Below are 17,555 nucleotides of genomic sequence, written 5' to 3'. Positions count from 1 at the left end.
ATTTCCTCACGGGGTCTTCCCTGTCTACCGGTTTCAGGTTTCCACCCCTTCATCACCATACAGGCTGGTTTTAAATTTCTGCATAGTACTCATACCCGATTGTAAACACGTATGTATTTATTTGATAATTTCCACTTCCCCATCAATAATCCAACATCTTCATAAGAAAAAGGCGCTGGGGGGGTGGGGAGGCTGGGCTTTGCTGTGTCCTCAGAACTCAAAGAACCATGACGGGTGAACGAAGTGCACACTGGGAGTTGTAAGGACGGATGGAGCAGGACTGGTGTATTGGGATGGATCCTCAGTGTGGCCGCGATATAAGGAACGTGAAGGACAGAGGGAGCGTGGCATACTGCTGAGAGCAAATGAAGTGAAGGAAGGATGGTAAAAAGGCTCGAGGGAACAACAGAACCGAAATCTTTAAGTAGGCGGGGCCAGGGTTGGGTTTGCTTTTTAGGAAAGCAAGTCTGACAGCGGTGTGAAAGGTGCAATAGATGGGGAAAAACTCCTAACAGAGAACCGGAGTGAAGGCGGCTACTTTCACAGCCCCGGTTAAGGAGGTGAAGGGCCCAACCAATGGCAAGGGCAGGTATGGTACTGCCTGTTACACACACACACACACACACACACACACACACACACGCAAGCACTTCTGTGGGACAGACTGCTGCACCTGCAGTAGCAAAGGGACCTGCACGGCTTCAGTTCTGTGAGATACCGCCATGGTACCTTTGTGGGGACAGAGCCCCAGAGAGTAGTTTACAGGCTCTCGGCCTCACGTGGAAAGGTGCTGGCTCGGGTGGTGGATTGCCGTAGGCTGTGGCTGATTGGCCATCGGCTGTGGCTGATTGGCCATCGGCTGTGGCTGATTGGCCATCGGCTGTGGCCAGTTAGCCGATTGGCCGCTGGTATAACTGCTGCGCCTACGGAGCAGAGCCGAGGAGAGCGGAAGAGAGCAGAGGAACAGGGTCGAGAGAGTGGAGGAGAGTCGTTGGTCGGTCGGTTGGAGGAAAGGCTGACGGTAGGTCACGCGTCCAGTGGGCCCAGCCTCCAGTGAGACCATAGTGGTATGACTCCCCTACCTATGGCTCCGTGGGTGTTCCTTTTTGGCCTCACCATATCCTGTGTTCTTGTGTGGCGAGCGGGAGCAGGGACCCCGCAGGCTGCCCCGCACAACCTTGTAAAAAGGTTCTGCGCAGTCCCATTCCCACCAATACTACAGCCACTTCCTGTTTCCCCAAGTACTGACGGGCACTGCGTGTTAACCATCTTTTACAGTTTTGCCAACTTGCTGGGTAAACTTATTGTTTAAATTCGTGTATCTTCAGTGAATCGTATGGCTGAACCTGGCTTGGTATGATTAAAGGAGCTCTGTATTTCTGCTTTTGCGAGCTGCCAATTCACATACTTTGTCTATCATTCTACTAGGCTGTTAATCTTTTTCTTAATTATTCAATTCTTGATGGTTTCTGAATACTAATCCTTTATTTTTGTCATTTCTCTTTTATCTTTGGTATCTTTCTTCATATATAATTTAACTTTTATGGCTAAATCAATTAATTAAAATTTTTCTTTTTTGGATTCTGGGTTTTGTGTTTTGACAAGAAAAACTTTTCCATTCCAAGATAATAAAAATAATCTTCTCTCTTTTCATATCTTCTTTTTCTATTTAGCTCTTCAATCCATCTGGAATTTATTTTATACATGAAATGAGAAATATTCTAAATGATTAAAAAATTTTCAAACATCATCTTTTCACCACTGATTTGAAATGCCACATTATCACAAACAAAATTTCCAATTTTACATGGTTTCTGTTTTTCTGTATTGTGCTCCAGTGATCTGTCTCTGGGCAACACCACCACACAGCTTTACATATTTTGATATCTGGCAGGGCAAATGCCACCTCATTTTTTTCTCATAGAGGTTTTTAATTTAATCTATAAAAATAACTATCATTCAAGTAAGACTAGTACAGATATATTACAGATGCTGTGTATTAATAACCAATTATTAATAGTCTCCTCTTGGAAGCTCAAAATTCTCTTTATTACATACAATTCAGCATAGAAGAGTAACTAAGAGGGAATAATCACAAATAAATAAAATTGTACAAACTAAACTAAACGTCAAGCTGAAAGAAGATACCACAGAGGAGCTCAAATTTTTAAAAAGCTCCTGATACTAAGATGAAGAACTTCCTTCTATGAAAAAATTATTTTACTTAATTATTTTGTGTTACATTTCATTCTGGCTGTACTTACTTATGGGGAGAAATTAAGAAATCACATTTAATTGTCAGTTGTCAGAATAGAGGTTTCCTAAGGCAGCAAAAGTAGTGCAGAGAGGACTCCAGCTTTCGCCCTCAGGGTTTCCTGGCTATGCTGGGATTTGGTTTCAGCTCTAATGTTCTTTAATTGGACTAAGTAGGTGGACACACAGTAAACAAGAAAGTAGCCAGTTTATAAGAAATTAATTGTTATGAACTAAAGAGGACACGTTTTTAAAGGGCATATTTTCTGGGGGAAAGTTTTGATGATTACTGTGGCACAGTAATAGCACTGGAAAGCAGGATGTTGGGACCTAACCTAAAAAAGTTCATTTTTGATAGCTCTTAATAAATACTTTTATATGAATGATAGAATGCATAAGTTGGTGATATATACAGAGAAACTCTTACAGGGGAAGTCAAATGCATCAAATGAGCCATTTACTTTTTAAATGTATTTTATGTATTTAATGTAGTTTATTTTGTAATTTATTATTAATAAAAATCCTAACTGGTTGAAGACTTGGATTTTATTATTCAATAGTTCTAAAAACAAAACCATATCTAAGCAAAACAAATGAATTTTTCCCCAAAGATACAGAAATACCAGCTAGTGGTTAGCCTGGTATACTACTGGTACAACACAGCGTACGTCACAAGGTCGCAATTGTAAATATGTCTAATATAGAGCACCACGTTCATAACATATTGTTTTCATTGGAATAAGCATACATTTAATTTTCTACTTCAAAAACTATAAATTATGGTTGCCATGTAATTCTGTATTACAACCAATAGGTGAGATATATCAGTGAAAATACTTTAGGTATTTTTTTAATGTAGAAAGATTTTTGACTTGATTTCATATATATTCCTCAGTATTATTTATGTCTCCAAAGAGGAGGGATACAATTCATATACATATATACATATATACATATATACATATATACATACATACATACATACATATATATATATGATATTTACACTATTTCATAAATAACCCTAGCAACCTAATGTAGTTTTTATTCTTATTGATGATAAAATTGAGGCTTGGAAAAATTAAGTGGCTTGTACATAATCGCACATCGGTGGGGCAGACCATGGGTTTGAATCTAGGGTTTTAGTTTTGTATATACCCCAACAGACTCCTGCACTAAGATCTTAAGTTAGTCATTCATACTGTGCAAAAAAATTTTAGACCTCTAAAAATTGATATTTTAATAGTTTGTTGCTTAAGGCTGTTTATAAATATATGATTCTAAAGCTTATGTTTTCAATACCTAAAGGCTGTCAAATTAAGATTATACATAAAAGATGGAGACTATTTTGGGAAAACATATGCAGTGTTCTAGGATTCCATGTAAACTGGAAATAAAATGAACACAATGCCTTCAGTTATGTGCCAAATGGATGATTTGGAAAGTTCATATTAATTCTGAAACATTACTTAATAAGCTTTGAGAACAACGTAAATTCTTAGCAATGACATAGAGATTGAGTTTGATATAAATTCAAATTGATAGAAATGGTAAAATAATTAATTCAGTAAAAGCAGAGATGAAATTGCCAAAAAGCTGGTAGCAGAGTAAACCTCTATTAGTAGAGATCTTTGTAATCTGACTCCCCAACTTGAATGTAGTGTCTCCAATGGCAGGGTGAGATTTTTGCACTTTTGTACTGATATTAAAAAACTATTTTTAAAAATATCGCATAATAAATAAAAAACAATCTTACCCATACTCGCTGACAAGTAATGGTATTATTATCTTGATTTGGAAGGAAATATTCGATTCCCTTTTTTTTTCCTTTTTATCTAAGAGGCAAAAAAAATCACTAAATCACTGAAAATTTGGTATTTTCTACTTATTTTGGGTTTGGAAGGGCATTTACCAAGGCTTGGCTTTTAAGGTTGGACAGAAAAGGGGGTAAGGTTTGAAAGTGAAATAGGTCCTCGTTATATTTACTGGCTCAAATGTACAACTGGAGTTAAGACACAAAGTGCTTGTTGACGACTTGGGGTGGACAGGGCTTTGTTATCTGAAGTGAGCTGCTCAGCACATCTGAGCAGGTGTGCCAGTGGTGGTGGGAAGTCTAAGTAAATTTACAAGCCAAGATTTCATTTGACTAGGAATGTTGCTTAGAAATAAATTCATAGATACAGAGAATATTCTGATGGTCACCAGATAGGAGGGGGGGTGGAAGGCAGGGTGAAAGGGTGAAGGGATTAAGAAGTATAAACTGGTAGCTACGAAATAGTCATGGGGACGTAACGGACAGCGTAGGGAACGTAGTCAGTGATATGGTACAAACTATGTATGGTGCCACGTAGGGACTAGATTTATCAGGGGGATCACTTTGTAAGTTACAAAAACGTCAAATCACTGTGCTGTTCACCTGAAACTAATATAATAATGTGTGTCAACTGTAATTGAAAAATTAAAAAAATATATTTATAAAAGTAGAAGGTTGGTTGATTTGTTTTACATTGCGTATTCCATGGATTATTTCTATTTATTTTTCTCTTAGGGCTGTTAACCATTTCATGTTGCTATTTTAGGCATTTCATTTTTTTGGAAACTAATTTTCAGAAAAGATGCTCTGTATTTAATCGAGACTCCACCAGGGAGGCAGCACCGCACAGCCGAGGTGGGACCTATGGGGCAGATTCAGGGTTTGGCCGGACACCGCAGAGGGACCGCTCATCTATTGTTACGGCAGAGTCTCTGCGAAAAGATGCACATGGGGATAGAAATGGAAGCTCTCTTACACTTGTTTCTCTTTTCTCAGAGAAAAGAACAGAGGTCATCAACTCAAAGTGAGGATGGGGAGGAGTCGCAAAAGGTTTGAGGAAAGACAGGGAGTGTGAAACAGTCACCACGGAGAGTAGAAGACACAGACGGATTGCACAGCAGCCTCTGGGCCCTTCTGTGATCACGAGTGCACACTGAAACCCCCAGCACTGCTGTGCTTTTCTCCAGCCACCTGAGCAGAGCAGATGAAGGCTCCAGAGCGCGACAGGTAGGACTAACCAGGGCTTGTTTGGCAAAGGAAAGAAGGGAAGGAGGGCAGGAGAGTTGAGGAGGGTTACCCTGCTGACCTCTAATACTGCAGTCTCTAAAAACACACACGTTGCCTATTCCCCTTTCTGCTTGTTTTTTCTTTTTAGCACTTACCATTATCTATCACGTTACGTGTTTGATTTCTCTTATTTCCTGTCTGTCTCTCCTACTGTGAAATCTCCATGAAGGCAGGGATTTTCGTCTGTTTTGTTCACTGCTATTGCCTTTTCAAAGGTATGATTCCTTACTGTTTAAAAGCAAAGCAGTTGTTACAGTATCTGTGCTCCCCACTCCCCACCACTGCTCTGTGATTTAACAAAGAGAAGTGACTAGCTGGTTGATTACCTAGCAGCTACTTTTAAAGGACTGAATAACGGATATAATTTTGATCTGTAAAACTGGTACTATTAATTTCCTATTCTTGTTATAATAAAGAGACCTTAAGGTGATGGAGGTTTCTCTAAAATTTTCTTAAGTAGAAGAGAGTGATAAAAAGTGGAAAATGGAAAGTGATGAGAAATGAGATTGGAACACATGTAAGGACCAGATCAGAAAATCCCTGTAGCCAATTTACTCCTAATTGGGGATATGAAGTGATGGGAGAATGGAATGAATTAACAAGATTTATAAGTTATCTCTGGCATAGTGTGGATTAGAGGAAAAATGGATTGGGGTTCCTGAAACCAATCAGAAAGTGGTGGCAGTAATCCAGATAAGTGATAAGGGTGGCCTGAACTAAGGCAGGGGCAGTGAGGCGAAAGGCAAGTGGATGGAAAAACATAAGGAGGCAGGACCAGGCAGCCCTCACGATGGAGGCAGCGAGGCAGGCGCCGGACGGCCTGTCTTTCTCATCATTCTGCGGACCACAGCCAGGTGGTTTTCAAGGTCCTGACTACGGGAAACTATAAGGTTTCCACAGTATCTGAAATTTAGCTAAAAATACCACTCCAAAACCCAATGAAAAACAAGTAATTTCCAGTGTTCAAAAGAATTAAGATGTTGTCACGATAGGCAGCAGAGCAGTATAGATGAGATTTCTTTGACTCAGGGCTCGCTCCAGTAAAGCTGTTTCTATTAGTCACATGTGGGGCTACCGACTCTGCTTGTTCATAAAGCTGCCATTGCATCTCAGATTCCGGCCGAAGGGACTCTTCTGGGTCTTGTACTGCTAGCTAGCAAACTCCTTTAAAAATCCCATTTCAATAATTCTCAAATAAATAGCCTGTACACATTTACAGAACACTTACCAAGTGCCCCACGCCATGCTGTGGACTGTATGGTTACATAAATCTCTCTGCTCATCTGTTCATATTAATTCAACAAAAACTGAGTCAGTAACTGCTGGTTCACAGAGGTCTGTAATGTATGACTAACGTGCTCTTATGCAGACTTTAGAAGACGAGTTCGAACATGACTGGAGAAACATCCTAATCCAAGCCACACTGTTTTGTGAAATATTTCCTCCTCTACAAGTATGCCCTGGATACAAGAAGTACTGATTCTTAAAAATGACTGTCCTCAGGCGTAGTGTCTACCTCCTGGACTATGGATTCCCTCATCGTCAACAGTGCTCATAACAATTCTTAGCATGAACAGCACTTTTAAAAGTCTCTAAGATGAGAAACAAGTTTCACTATACAGCAGTGCTGTAAGTTTCTTAGGAATTCCAGTTTCTCAGTGATGCAGTCTGTTAAATAGTAGGGCACATTATTCTTTATCCTGTTTCACCAGTTCTAAGTCATTTCAAAAACGAGGATTCTGCAGAAAGGGTCAAAGTTGGAAGGAGAATTTGGTCTAGAAAAGAAACAATAATTGAGAAATTCATTGGCTTCAATTCACTCACTCACTCACTCATTCATTCCTTCAACAAATATGTTCTGAGTACATCCCAGGGCTGAACCGTCTTTTAGGGTCTAGGGATACAGTGGAGAACACAAGATACAAGTTACGTTATGGAGCTGATATTCTCATAGGGAAGAAAGAAAATAAAAAATGTAAGGAAGGAAATAGAAAATGTAATTACTGATAGTGATGAATGCTTTGAGGAGAAACAAATGTGGGTAATGGGACAGAATAACTTGTTAAGGGCAGGGCCTTGTCTTATTTATCTTTGTATTTCTAGCATCATGCAGATTGCTTAGAAAAGAGTGGTCACTCACATGTTTGCCACATAAATTGAGTTTTTAGGTGTCTGCTTTTGTTTCTGGAAGTACCTATGTAAATCTGCTAACTGAAGTATTAGGCTCTTTAAATTAATTGTAAGGTGCAATTCTAACTTAATAGAGTTGAGAGAGAGAGAGAGAGAGAGAGAGAGAGAGAGAGAGAAAACCAAGATGCTACTGATCCTGCTGAATACTTTTAAAAGTGTATTAAAACTCTGAATCCTAGAAAATTTGGATATTTTCAGTTAAGTTTACTAATAACATAAAGCAGGTGTATAAAATATTAGTTAGCTTCTATTACTGCAGAGTTATTATACATCATTTCAATAATTTACATACTATTTTTAATACAAAGATAATGTAAAATGTATTCATTACTGATTTATTCATTACTTTTTTTCCCCCTGAAAACTATGGAAAAATCAAATAACAGGACACAGAAAGGGGAGGCACAGCCTTTCTCTTAAACTTGATGCACACTATCTGCCAGGTGACAAAAGCTTTCTCTGAGTAGATCTACATTTCTAGTCATCAAAGTGTACGGACGAAAAAGCTACGCCAGAAAATAGGACACGACATCTTTGCAGGGCAACCTCTGCATGGGCAGTCACTCCCTAAGCAAGAAGTACAGTTAAAAAGTCCGCTACATCTTTCAAGGTATTTTAAAGATCTCAGCCAATACAAGCAACTGACGCTTTTTTATCTCCCATGTCAACACTGTGCTACAAAGAAATCAAAGTCAGACACTTCTATCTAGCCCATTAGAATAACATGTCCTTACCTCCTGGGCCTAGGGAACTACACTATTTTAGTTGCTGCTTCAAGATACAATATAGTTGTTTTTAAATGTTGTCTTTCCTCAGTTTTGAGGCTCTGGCTGGGGACGGGTCAGTTTCTCTTTTTGAGCAGCTGACTGAATTCACACTCCCAACCTCTCCCCTTACCGAGCTCTCACACTCTGGTCACTGTACACCTGTGTTTACTGCCTCAAGGTTAGATATCAGACGACAAGGGACAGTCTTATGCCCCAGAGCCCGCGGAAAATATTCAAATTAGCCAATCCTAACCCTGTTTACCCTGCCTCATTCCTGCCAGAGGAAACCAGAATAAAGGTGCCTGCCCACTGTTCCCCCTACTCCCTTGCCGTGTGACAGACCCCAGGGCTTCCCGTGAGTGGCCCCAGGTGGTGTGCTGTGTTCACCCCAGGGAACTATAAGTACAGAAACTAAACTCTTTCCAGTTCTCTCTCTTGATTTGTGTCTGGCCGCACTATACTTCACTCAAGGTAATATGGTTAAAACACAAGGGTATCCGCATATTTTAGTTAAGAAATAATACTAAGATCAACTGCAACAGTTCTAATTGATTAATTTTGTAGCTGTAGTTCATTTCAACTTCCAGGATGCTGTAATGACCACAGACACATGTAAACTCTGCATAAAACAAAAGTTATCCGAAGCGTAGCTTTCACCCAGATATAATATTGTCAATCGCTGTGCTAACTGAGGTGAGCACACATTGCTAAAGAGTATGTTTGGATCCAGTAAAGGTATATTAGGTTATTCAAATTAATCAATCCATTAAAAACTCCACAACACTTCAAAACATTAAAGAGATGAAAAGAGCAAAAAGTCCCAAGGCAATCTTTGAACAAAAGCTCATAATGAGAAAAATAAGCAGACTATCGGGGCACCAATTCTTCCTGTGCCCTGGAAGGAATTTACAACACCCCACATTTAGGTTCTGGTGTGTTGAACATTTAAGCTTGATCAGATCACTTTGCTGAAAGCCCTCTACAGCATCCCATCTCATTCAGCAGAAAAGCTCATGTTCTTTCTGGGCAGGGGTCAGCAAACGTTTCCTTCAAAGGCCAGAGAGCACATAATTTAGGCTTTGCAGGCCAAACAGATTCTGTCACAAGTATACAACATTATTTTGCTAGACTTATGTGCAAATAGTATTAAGATTCTAAACTGCCATGTCCCACAAAAATCATTGGATTTTGCAGAATAGGTATAAAATCGACCAAAACACATATTAGTTTTGGTTTGTAACGCTTAATATTTTTCTTAATAGTTCAAGAAATATTTGCTGAATAAAAAATGTTAGTACAAGGTCCAGAATTATACATTTTTTACAAAAAGATGATGGCACAGACCTCAAACTAAAGGTTAAATAATTTCTTCTGTAAAATATATCGGATGATTAATAGTGGACTTACTTTAGCATACTGACTCTCACTTCTGCACTTTCAGTAAGTTTCGTTGTTTCTTCTTTCCACCTATTGGCTGCCTTCTGTTGAGTCGCTAAGAGATGCCTGAGTTCCATGGTGGAATTCCGATTGCTGTCTTCCATTTCTCTCAACTGCACTTCAAACCCACGTTCCTTTATTGAAAATTCATGTTCCATTGTACTGATCTAGGGAATAAAATGAACACAGCAGCTTCTTTTTCTTTTTTGTTATTCTAAGAGGTATCTAAGAGAGCAATCAATGATATATACAAAAGAAATCAATCACTGTACTGTCTGCAGCACAACTGTTTGGATGAGAAATCTATACAAAAATTAACAATTTGTTTTCATCACAAATGAAGACATTCTATATTACAGTATAAATTTAGTGAAACCAGAATTATGATGGTCTACAAGTTTTTTGCAACATTTCCCCTCACACCTTAAAATGCCATCTAATATAAAACTGCTCTCTTTAGTTTTACTTTTGTTGCCATAATGTTCATGCTCTCAGTAACTGAGAGTTAAGTTTTTACTCAAACCATTTAGAAAAAAAAAATGTTTACCGGTTTGTTGGAAAGGCTACCATCAGAAAGAGCCAAAAGGAGGAGACACATAGGACAAGGCACAGGACTCAGGGGACAATCGGGGCTTCTTGCCCTCACCACGTGATGTGCCATCCTCCTAGCACCTGATGTGTTTACCAACTCAGGAACCTCAAGCCTCTTTTCATTAGGATACTAAATCTCAGCTTGTCTTTCAAGGGGTTTGATAAAGTCAAAGAATATTATATATAGGATTTCCTTTATCGTTTCTGCTACAGTATAAATGTTTTTTCCCCCAGGAAAATAGAAGACTATAGTAATGATTTTCCGACTCTCATATGGAAATATCTTCAGTACATATCTAGGTAATGTCTGTCACTGTAGTAAAAATACCTTAATGCAGAACTAACATAGAGGTAAATGCTCTCTGGATACCCAGACGCTTTCTTGACTGGGATCCAGGAAGAGAAATAAGCCCTGATGCCTTAAGGCTTTCTCTTGAATTGCTTTCTCTTGTTGCTTCTAGAATGAAACTGCCGATTACCATCCTTGAGGCAACTGAGGAAACAGTTATTAGAACAATTTCTTTGGTATACTCTCAGTCAATATTTATCTTGCTACACTAAAGAAATATTGTAAAGAATACCTACCTTATGATATTTTAAAGTAATGTGCTTTAAAAATTTTCACAGCTGGCATGGTTCCTAGTAATTCACTAAATATGGCTACTTCCAAACTCAAAAAAGAATGAAAGGGGCCCCCAAAAGGGATCCAACTTTACTAACTCAAAAATCATCCAAGAAAACCCAACAATAGCAAAATCCATGGCTCATGGGGGGAAATTGCACACACCCCGTCTCCACTACCTCTGCTAAGTGCTACATGCTTCCTAAAGCGCTTCAGTTTGCTTTCTCAAATAGTACACAAGCAGAAATGTAAGACTTTATGAATACTGGCACTGGAGACACAACATTGATTTCTTAATTTTGTATTGCATTACTGCTGGGCAAGCCTCCCAGGCTCCCTGACTCCTGCTATTTCAGTAATATTTGAATGATTAAATGTTGCAAACTTAGATTTGAATATGCTCCCCTTTCTTGCCTCAATCTCCACTTTCTCAGGAGAAGCCTTGGTTCTGATGTCTTAGGCGTAACTGTCTCTGTTTCTCTCACACATATATTAAAAAATGATTTACGTGCCTGTGTCGTTGTAGAAATCTGCCTAGTTAACTCCCCATTGCCACTTGGAAAATCTATTTGCAGTGGGACAAGCCTTGCTGTAGGGTCAGCCCACTTCTACAAGCTGGTGTTAGGCCACTATTCTCCTTTCTTTGTTTCTGCCATAATGCCTTCTCATTCTTATCTTCTATTCACAGGGTGTCCCCTTTGCCTGGAATAACTTCCCTTCTGCTTACCTTCGTTATTTCTAGTCAACTTTCAGAACTCAGCTCAATTACTGTTTCTGCATGGTAATTCACTTACTATCTATCTAGGCAAGTCAAGTCCCTCTGTCGCAAGCTCTCACTATGCTTTTTCTGAAAAAAGTATTTACTAGTTTGTAAATATGTTGCAAGTTTGCCCACCTCTGTGAAAACTGTAAGTTTTTAGAACCTGACACATAGCAAGGTTGTCAAAACACATCTGTAGACTGAATAAATGACGGCCTTTTGATGTCAGAATTCAGTCTTTAAACAAACCCTGGGTCCTTTAGTTGATGCAATTCTGATTGTTAAACTGGATAGGTGTCAGTGATGCTGAAAGGCTACGGGCCACACAACTGGTCTGTCATGCAGTCCCACGAATGCCAGAATTCAGGACGCTGGACAGAGAGAAAGGACTCAGGTCTCCCTCCCATCTCCTGTGTGCCCTTCCTCTGCAGAGAACTACTCACACAAGTGGTAGGATTACTAACAAGTATCCATTTCCTAATTGTATGTACTGATGCAGGGTATTTAGACCACAAAGTAATGGTAAGCCTTAGCAGAAAGGAAGGAATTAGGAAAGGAGAAAGCTAGAGCTGAAAGACACGCAGTGGCTTTAAAATCAAATGAAAGCCCTTCATATAATAAGTTATTAAGGTTTTCAGCCAACTGATTTCTCAATATTCAACTGTCTTGGTCTTTCTGGCTCCATTCAGTTTATCTCTGGAAGATCACATTCTTTTTCAAGGGGGAGAAGAGCAGCTGAGTGTAGCACGAGGCTCCTATGTTGTCAAAGAATCAGCTACAAAGCAGTTTGCCTGAGAGCGCTCCTCCTCCATGAAACAGAATTACAGCCTGTTAAAAGCGGTGACTACTACTCAGCTATAAAACGTAACAAATTCCTGACATAGGTAACAGGGTAGCCTGACTGTGATGCTGTGACTTAAAATAAACACGTTTGGTCTACATGCCCCATTTTGTCCCCATTTAGGAAGTTTTAAATCGAGATTACAGTGTATACAGGATTAAACATATATGGTCACGTGCCGCTGACCCATGAGGATGCCCTCTGAGAAATGCATTGTCAAGCGATGTCATCGCTGTATGAACGGCATGGAATGCACTTACACACACCTCCATGGTGCAGCCCACTACGTAATTGTACGTGCTGTACTTGTACGTGCTCTACCACACGACTAGCAGTGCAGTAGGTTTGTTTACACCAGCATCCCCAAGCACATGAGTAATGAACACGTGGTGCTATGACAGCTATGATTATGTCACAGGTCATAGGACTTTCTCAGCTCCATTATACTCTGACAGGACCACTGTCCATGGTTGACTGAAATACTGCTATATGGTGCATGACTATATATAAATAGATATGCATGTGATTTCTGTCTTATTTTTTTAAAGCTTGGGATTTTTTTTTAAAACATATAAATGCATTATAAATTATTTAGAAACATAATTTTAAACGACAATTCAGTGTTTTATAGACGTACCATTATTTAATTGTTTATTTCTAGATTGGTTGTTTCTAATTTGTTATTATAAATAATGCTTCAATGAACTTCTTTAATTATAGAATATTTTAATTATTTTCTTAAGAATGAATTTTAGATTCTAAATGTGTATCATTTTATACTTTCAGCTGCAAATTTACTCACACTAACATTGCAGTTAATTTTGAGTTTAAACTTTAAAAAAGTTGTTTATTAGCAATGTTTTTCTTAGTTTGTGAATTCTGTTCCATGTCTCATACATGCTCTTCTACTGGATTACAAATATTTTTCTTTTATATTTTTGAAGGTTTATATATGAAGGTTTTTGACTTTTTTCGTATTAACTAAAATGATTTCATCCACTTATTTCTTTTTGAAACATTTAAAAATGGCTTTAAATATTTAAAAATTTTATATACTTAAATCTATCAATATTTTCATTTGCAATTTCTTCCATTTTTTGTTTTGCTAAGAAAGTTCTTCCCATCTACTGGGTAAATATTTGACTACATTTCCTACTACTGTTTTATACTATCTTAAATTAATTAGTTATTAATCCATATGAAATTTATAATATGAAATGTTAAATATAAGATGGAGATATAATATTTTTTCAACAAAGCACATTGACTTTTTTGTTTTATTATGGGAGCCTTTAAGCATACACAAACTAGAATATTACAATGAATCTCTATGTGCTCATCAACCAGCTTCCATAATCATCAAACTCACTGTCACTCTTGTTTTATCTACACTCCCACCCACTTTCCTCTGCCAAGATTTATCTTTCTGTAACAATGAAGTACATAACTCTTAAAAGGACAACTTCCATTTTTACACACATCCTGACATACCAGAGTCACCACCCAGGTTTAGATACCCCAGGAGGCTCCATTGTGTGCCCTTCTAATCAGTACTCACCCATCTAAAACATAACCACTATTCTGATTTCCTCCTCATAGGTAATTTTACCTACTCTTCACTTTCATATAAAGAAATTCATACCGTGTTTCCCCAAAAGTAAGACAGCCAGACAATCAGCTCTAATGCACCTTTTAGAGCAAAAATTAATATAAGACTTGGTCTTATTTTACTATAATATAAGACTGGGTCTTACATAATATAAAACTGGTTCTTATACTAATTTTTGCTCCAAAAGATGCATTAGACCTGATTGTCCAGCTAGGTCTTATTTTTGGGGAAACACAGTAGACTATAAACATTTTTTTTTATGTCTGGCTTCTTTGTTGAACATTATGTCTGCATGACTCGTCCACTATTGCTTATAGACATAGATCATTCTTTTTCATTGCTTCATCCATTCCATTATATGCATGTACTACAATTTATTTATATAAACTCATGTTGATGGGCATTTGAGTTGTTTTTGGTATTTTGATGAAAACTTCTATGAACATTCTTGTGGACATTTTGATGAACATAAGCACTCGTATCTGTTGGGTTTGTAGGCAGGGTTATCTGGCACAGTGTGTATGCATGTGCAGCTTTAAAAGATACTGCCAAATGGTGGTTGTACCAATTTACATTCCCAAAGTATCATAGGAAAATTCCAGTTGCTTTACATCTTTGTCCACACTTGAAATTGTTAATTTTTACATTTTATCCATTCTGGTAAGTACGTAGTGGTACTTCATCACAGTTTTAATTACATTTCCCTGATAAATCATGAAGTTAAACATTTTGTCACATATTCTTTTATGAAGTGGCTATTAAAGCCTTGCCTATTTTAGGAAATGGGATGTCTGTTATCTCCTTATTAATTGTTTTTTTCCTCATTAATAATTTCCTTATTAATTGGTAACTGTTTTTATATTCTAGATGAGTCCTTTTTTTGGTTGTATGAATTATATTTTCTTCTATTTTGTTTCACTGATCAAGTTGGTTATTCCTATGTTGATTACACACTGTTTTTATTCCTGTAGCTTTCTATCAAGTCTTGGTATCCAGTAGTACAATTTTTTCCCCTTTGTTCTTCAAAGATTTCCCACAGACTAAAGTATGAAGTACAAACTTCTTTGTATGATACATAAGGCTCTCTTTTGCAGGGTTCAAGCTTTTATAAATAACTATGGTGTTTAATACTTATAATAGGAGGCATTCTACAAATATATGTTGATATGAATTAGACTGGAATGTGACTATTTATGAGTCCTCATAGTAACCAAAAACAAAGTGAAACACTAGCACTACCACCCTATATTCTTACTATGAAACTAGAAGATACAGATCTTCATCCTCAAGAGTTGATGTCACTTGTTACAAAAGTCTCATGGAATGGAGAAAGGCAAGCAACATGTTGGTGGGGATACCTGTGCTTCTTGAAGTCCCGTAAACAGATTACCATGTTCCTACTGCCAAAGCATTAAAGAAGGGAGAGATGAGAGAAAACACAGGGACATATTTTTCTGGAGGAGACTTGTTCCTTGCCTTCCTCCCAGCATGGAATTTTCAGACTACCTATGAGCGGTCCTTGCAGCGTACTGATGCAGCATCCTCTGTACCGCTAGTTTTCGAGTTCAATTTTTGAGAGGCTATTATAGAGGGAGAAGAGAGGATGGCAGTCTGTAAAGTTATCTAATCTATAGTTTTGCTAGCACTGCACTGCTTAAATTGCTTTGGCAGGAATATCAGTATATTTCATGGATGGAAAAGAATTTTTTTGTGTGTGTGGATAGTGAAAGCAATCATTTTCAAGTATGCTTGCCAAGTTCTACAATACAGAAAAGACTGGTTAACACTCTGCATTATGATTTAGAGCTATCTGATGAGAAGGGGGGAAAAAAAGGTCCTTAAAATGTTTTACTGGGTCTCTCTAAATATCTTCTATATTTTGATTTCCGTAAGCACACATTTAACTCTAACTCATCCTGAACATACCTTTAATTTTGCTTTTTTTTGAGCCTCGAGAGCAATCTTCCTCAGATCCTCAATCTCTTTCTGTAACTGTTCATTTTCTTGCTGAAGTTTTAGCCTTTGTTCACTGACAAATCCACAGTTCTCTCTCTCAGACTCCAGTACATTTTGAAGTTTCTGAATCATTTCTTGGCAACGTGATATTTCTTCTGAGGAACTGATTTAAAAAAAAAGAAACGTAAACAATGATGTGTAATAGAAGTCAAGAAGTCTGCATATTTTATAGTATAAACTTTTGTTTTCTTTGTTCTGAGCCATTTCTCTTCACTGTAGACTTAAAATATGTTGTGTCACAATGTGATGCTATGCCAGGCAAATACATTTAACTTAGTAATCTTAACTAACAACAGACATTGAACGGTTATCATTCACCTAGAAAATCTATGTGAAACCTCTTTCAAACTTTTACTAACATTGAGAATCATTGTGTAAAGAGGCCTTCAAGAGGACAAACTGCAACTAATGGTAAGAAAGGTGAAGTAGTTAATAACCAAAACTCCTTTATTTCTTCAACTCCACAGAAAGACAGTAGTTGACTATATTCCCAAATTATAATAAGACCTATTTCATATTCTCCTGTTATATGTCTTAGAAACAGTTTTTACAAACTTCTAGCTCTACGTATAAACTTCTTATTTAACATTAGTTTAAATAAGTTATATTTCTTGATCTTTCCCTACAATGGATTATTGGGTGGTACAATCAGCAAACACGTACCTATATTGCTTCAATACACTGCTAACTTTTATTCCTCTTGCTTTGATTTCTATCTTTTCAATCCCAGAAAATCAAATACTGTGAACATTCCCTTGTTAATAGGTGTTACAAGGATATACAAGGCTCTCATTTCCCATAATACCCGCAGGTCTTATTTACTATCTAACCCTTGACTGATAAAGTTGCTAATGAAGTGATAGATATGGGTAATGATCATCAAAGGATGCTAAAATCAGAGATGCTAAGATCAGAAACAATCATACAGTATGTCCCTCCAAATAGAAATCCAAAATACCACCATCTATGAAGAATTTTTACAAAAAAATGAAGTTGGATCACATTAAGCCTCTTGATTTAATTCGTAGTTTTTAAAAAATAATTATAGCATAAAAATAACAAAATAGTAGCTTCCTTTTATTGATCATCTACATGACAGATAGTTTATATATCTTATCAATTCTCATGTCAGATGAGGAAACTGAGGCTGAAAAGGCTAATAGACTCCAATCCTAGTAATATGTGTGCATTAGGTAATCTGAAAACTGCCTGTTACCAAACACCTAGCATTGCTGAAGGAAACATGACAATGCTTCAACAATATATTTAAATGCATAGTTGCAATTGCAAGAATATAAGGGAAATAAGGCCAGAAATGGAGAGGATATTGAAACAGAGAATGTCAGAGAATGGCAGACGCACTGACTGC

At 37.6% G+C, this 17,555-nt stretch overlaps 1 protein-coding gene across 3 annotated transcripts in view; it reads right to left on the bottom strand.

Annotated features, from left to right (window-relative positions):
• The window catches only part of SCLT1 (sodium channel and clathrin linker 1), a 95,364-nt gene that overhangs the window by 13,784 nt on the left and 64,025 nt on the right, over window positions 1-17,555 (bottom strand). For all 3 annotated transcript variants that reach the window (XM_019749028.2, XM_019749029.2, XM_074338522.1), the window contains 2 exons: window positions 16,097-16,289; window positions 9,718-9,914 (listed from right to left, as the gene is read on the bottom strand). In XM_019749028.2, coding sequence (XP_019604587.2) covers window positions 9,718-9,914; window positions 16,097-16,289 — 390 coding nt within the window. The remainder of the gene's footprint in view (window positions 1-9,717; window positions 9,915-16,096; window positions 16,290-17,555) is intronic.

The sequence above is a fragment of the Rhinolophus sinicus genome, linkage group LG07, assembly GCF_036562045.2.
Source record: "Rhinolophus sinicus isolate RSC01 linkage group LG07, ASM3656204v1, whole genome shotgun sequence".
In the NCBI taxonomy this organism is placed as follows: Eukaryota; Metazoa; Chordata; class Mammalia; order Chiroptera; family Rhinolophidae; genus Rhinolophus; species Rhinolophus sinicus.
Note: the sequence above shows the minus strand (reverse complement) of the source record. Positions and strands in the feature narration are given on the sequence as shown.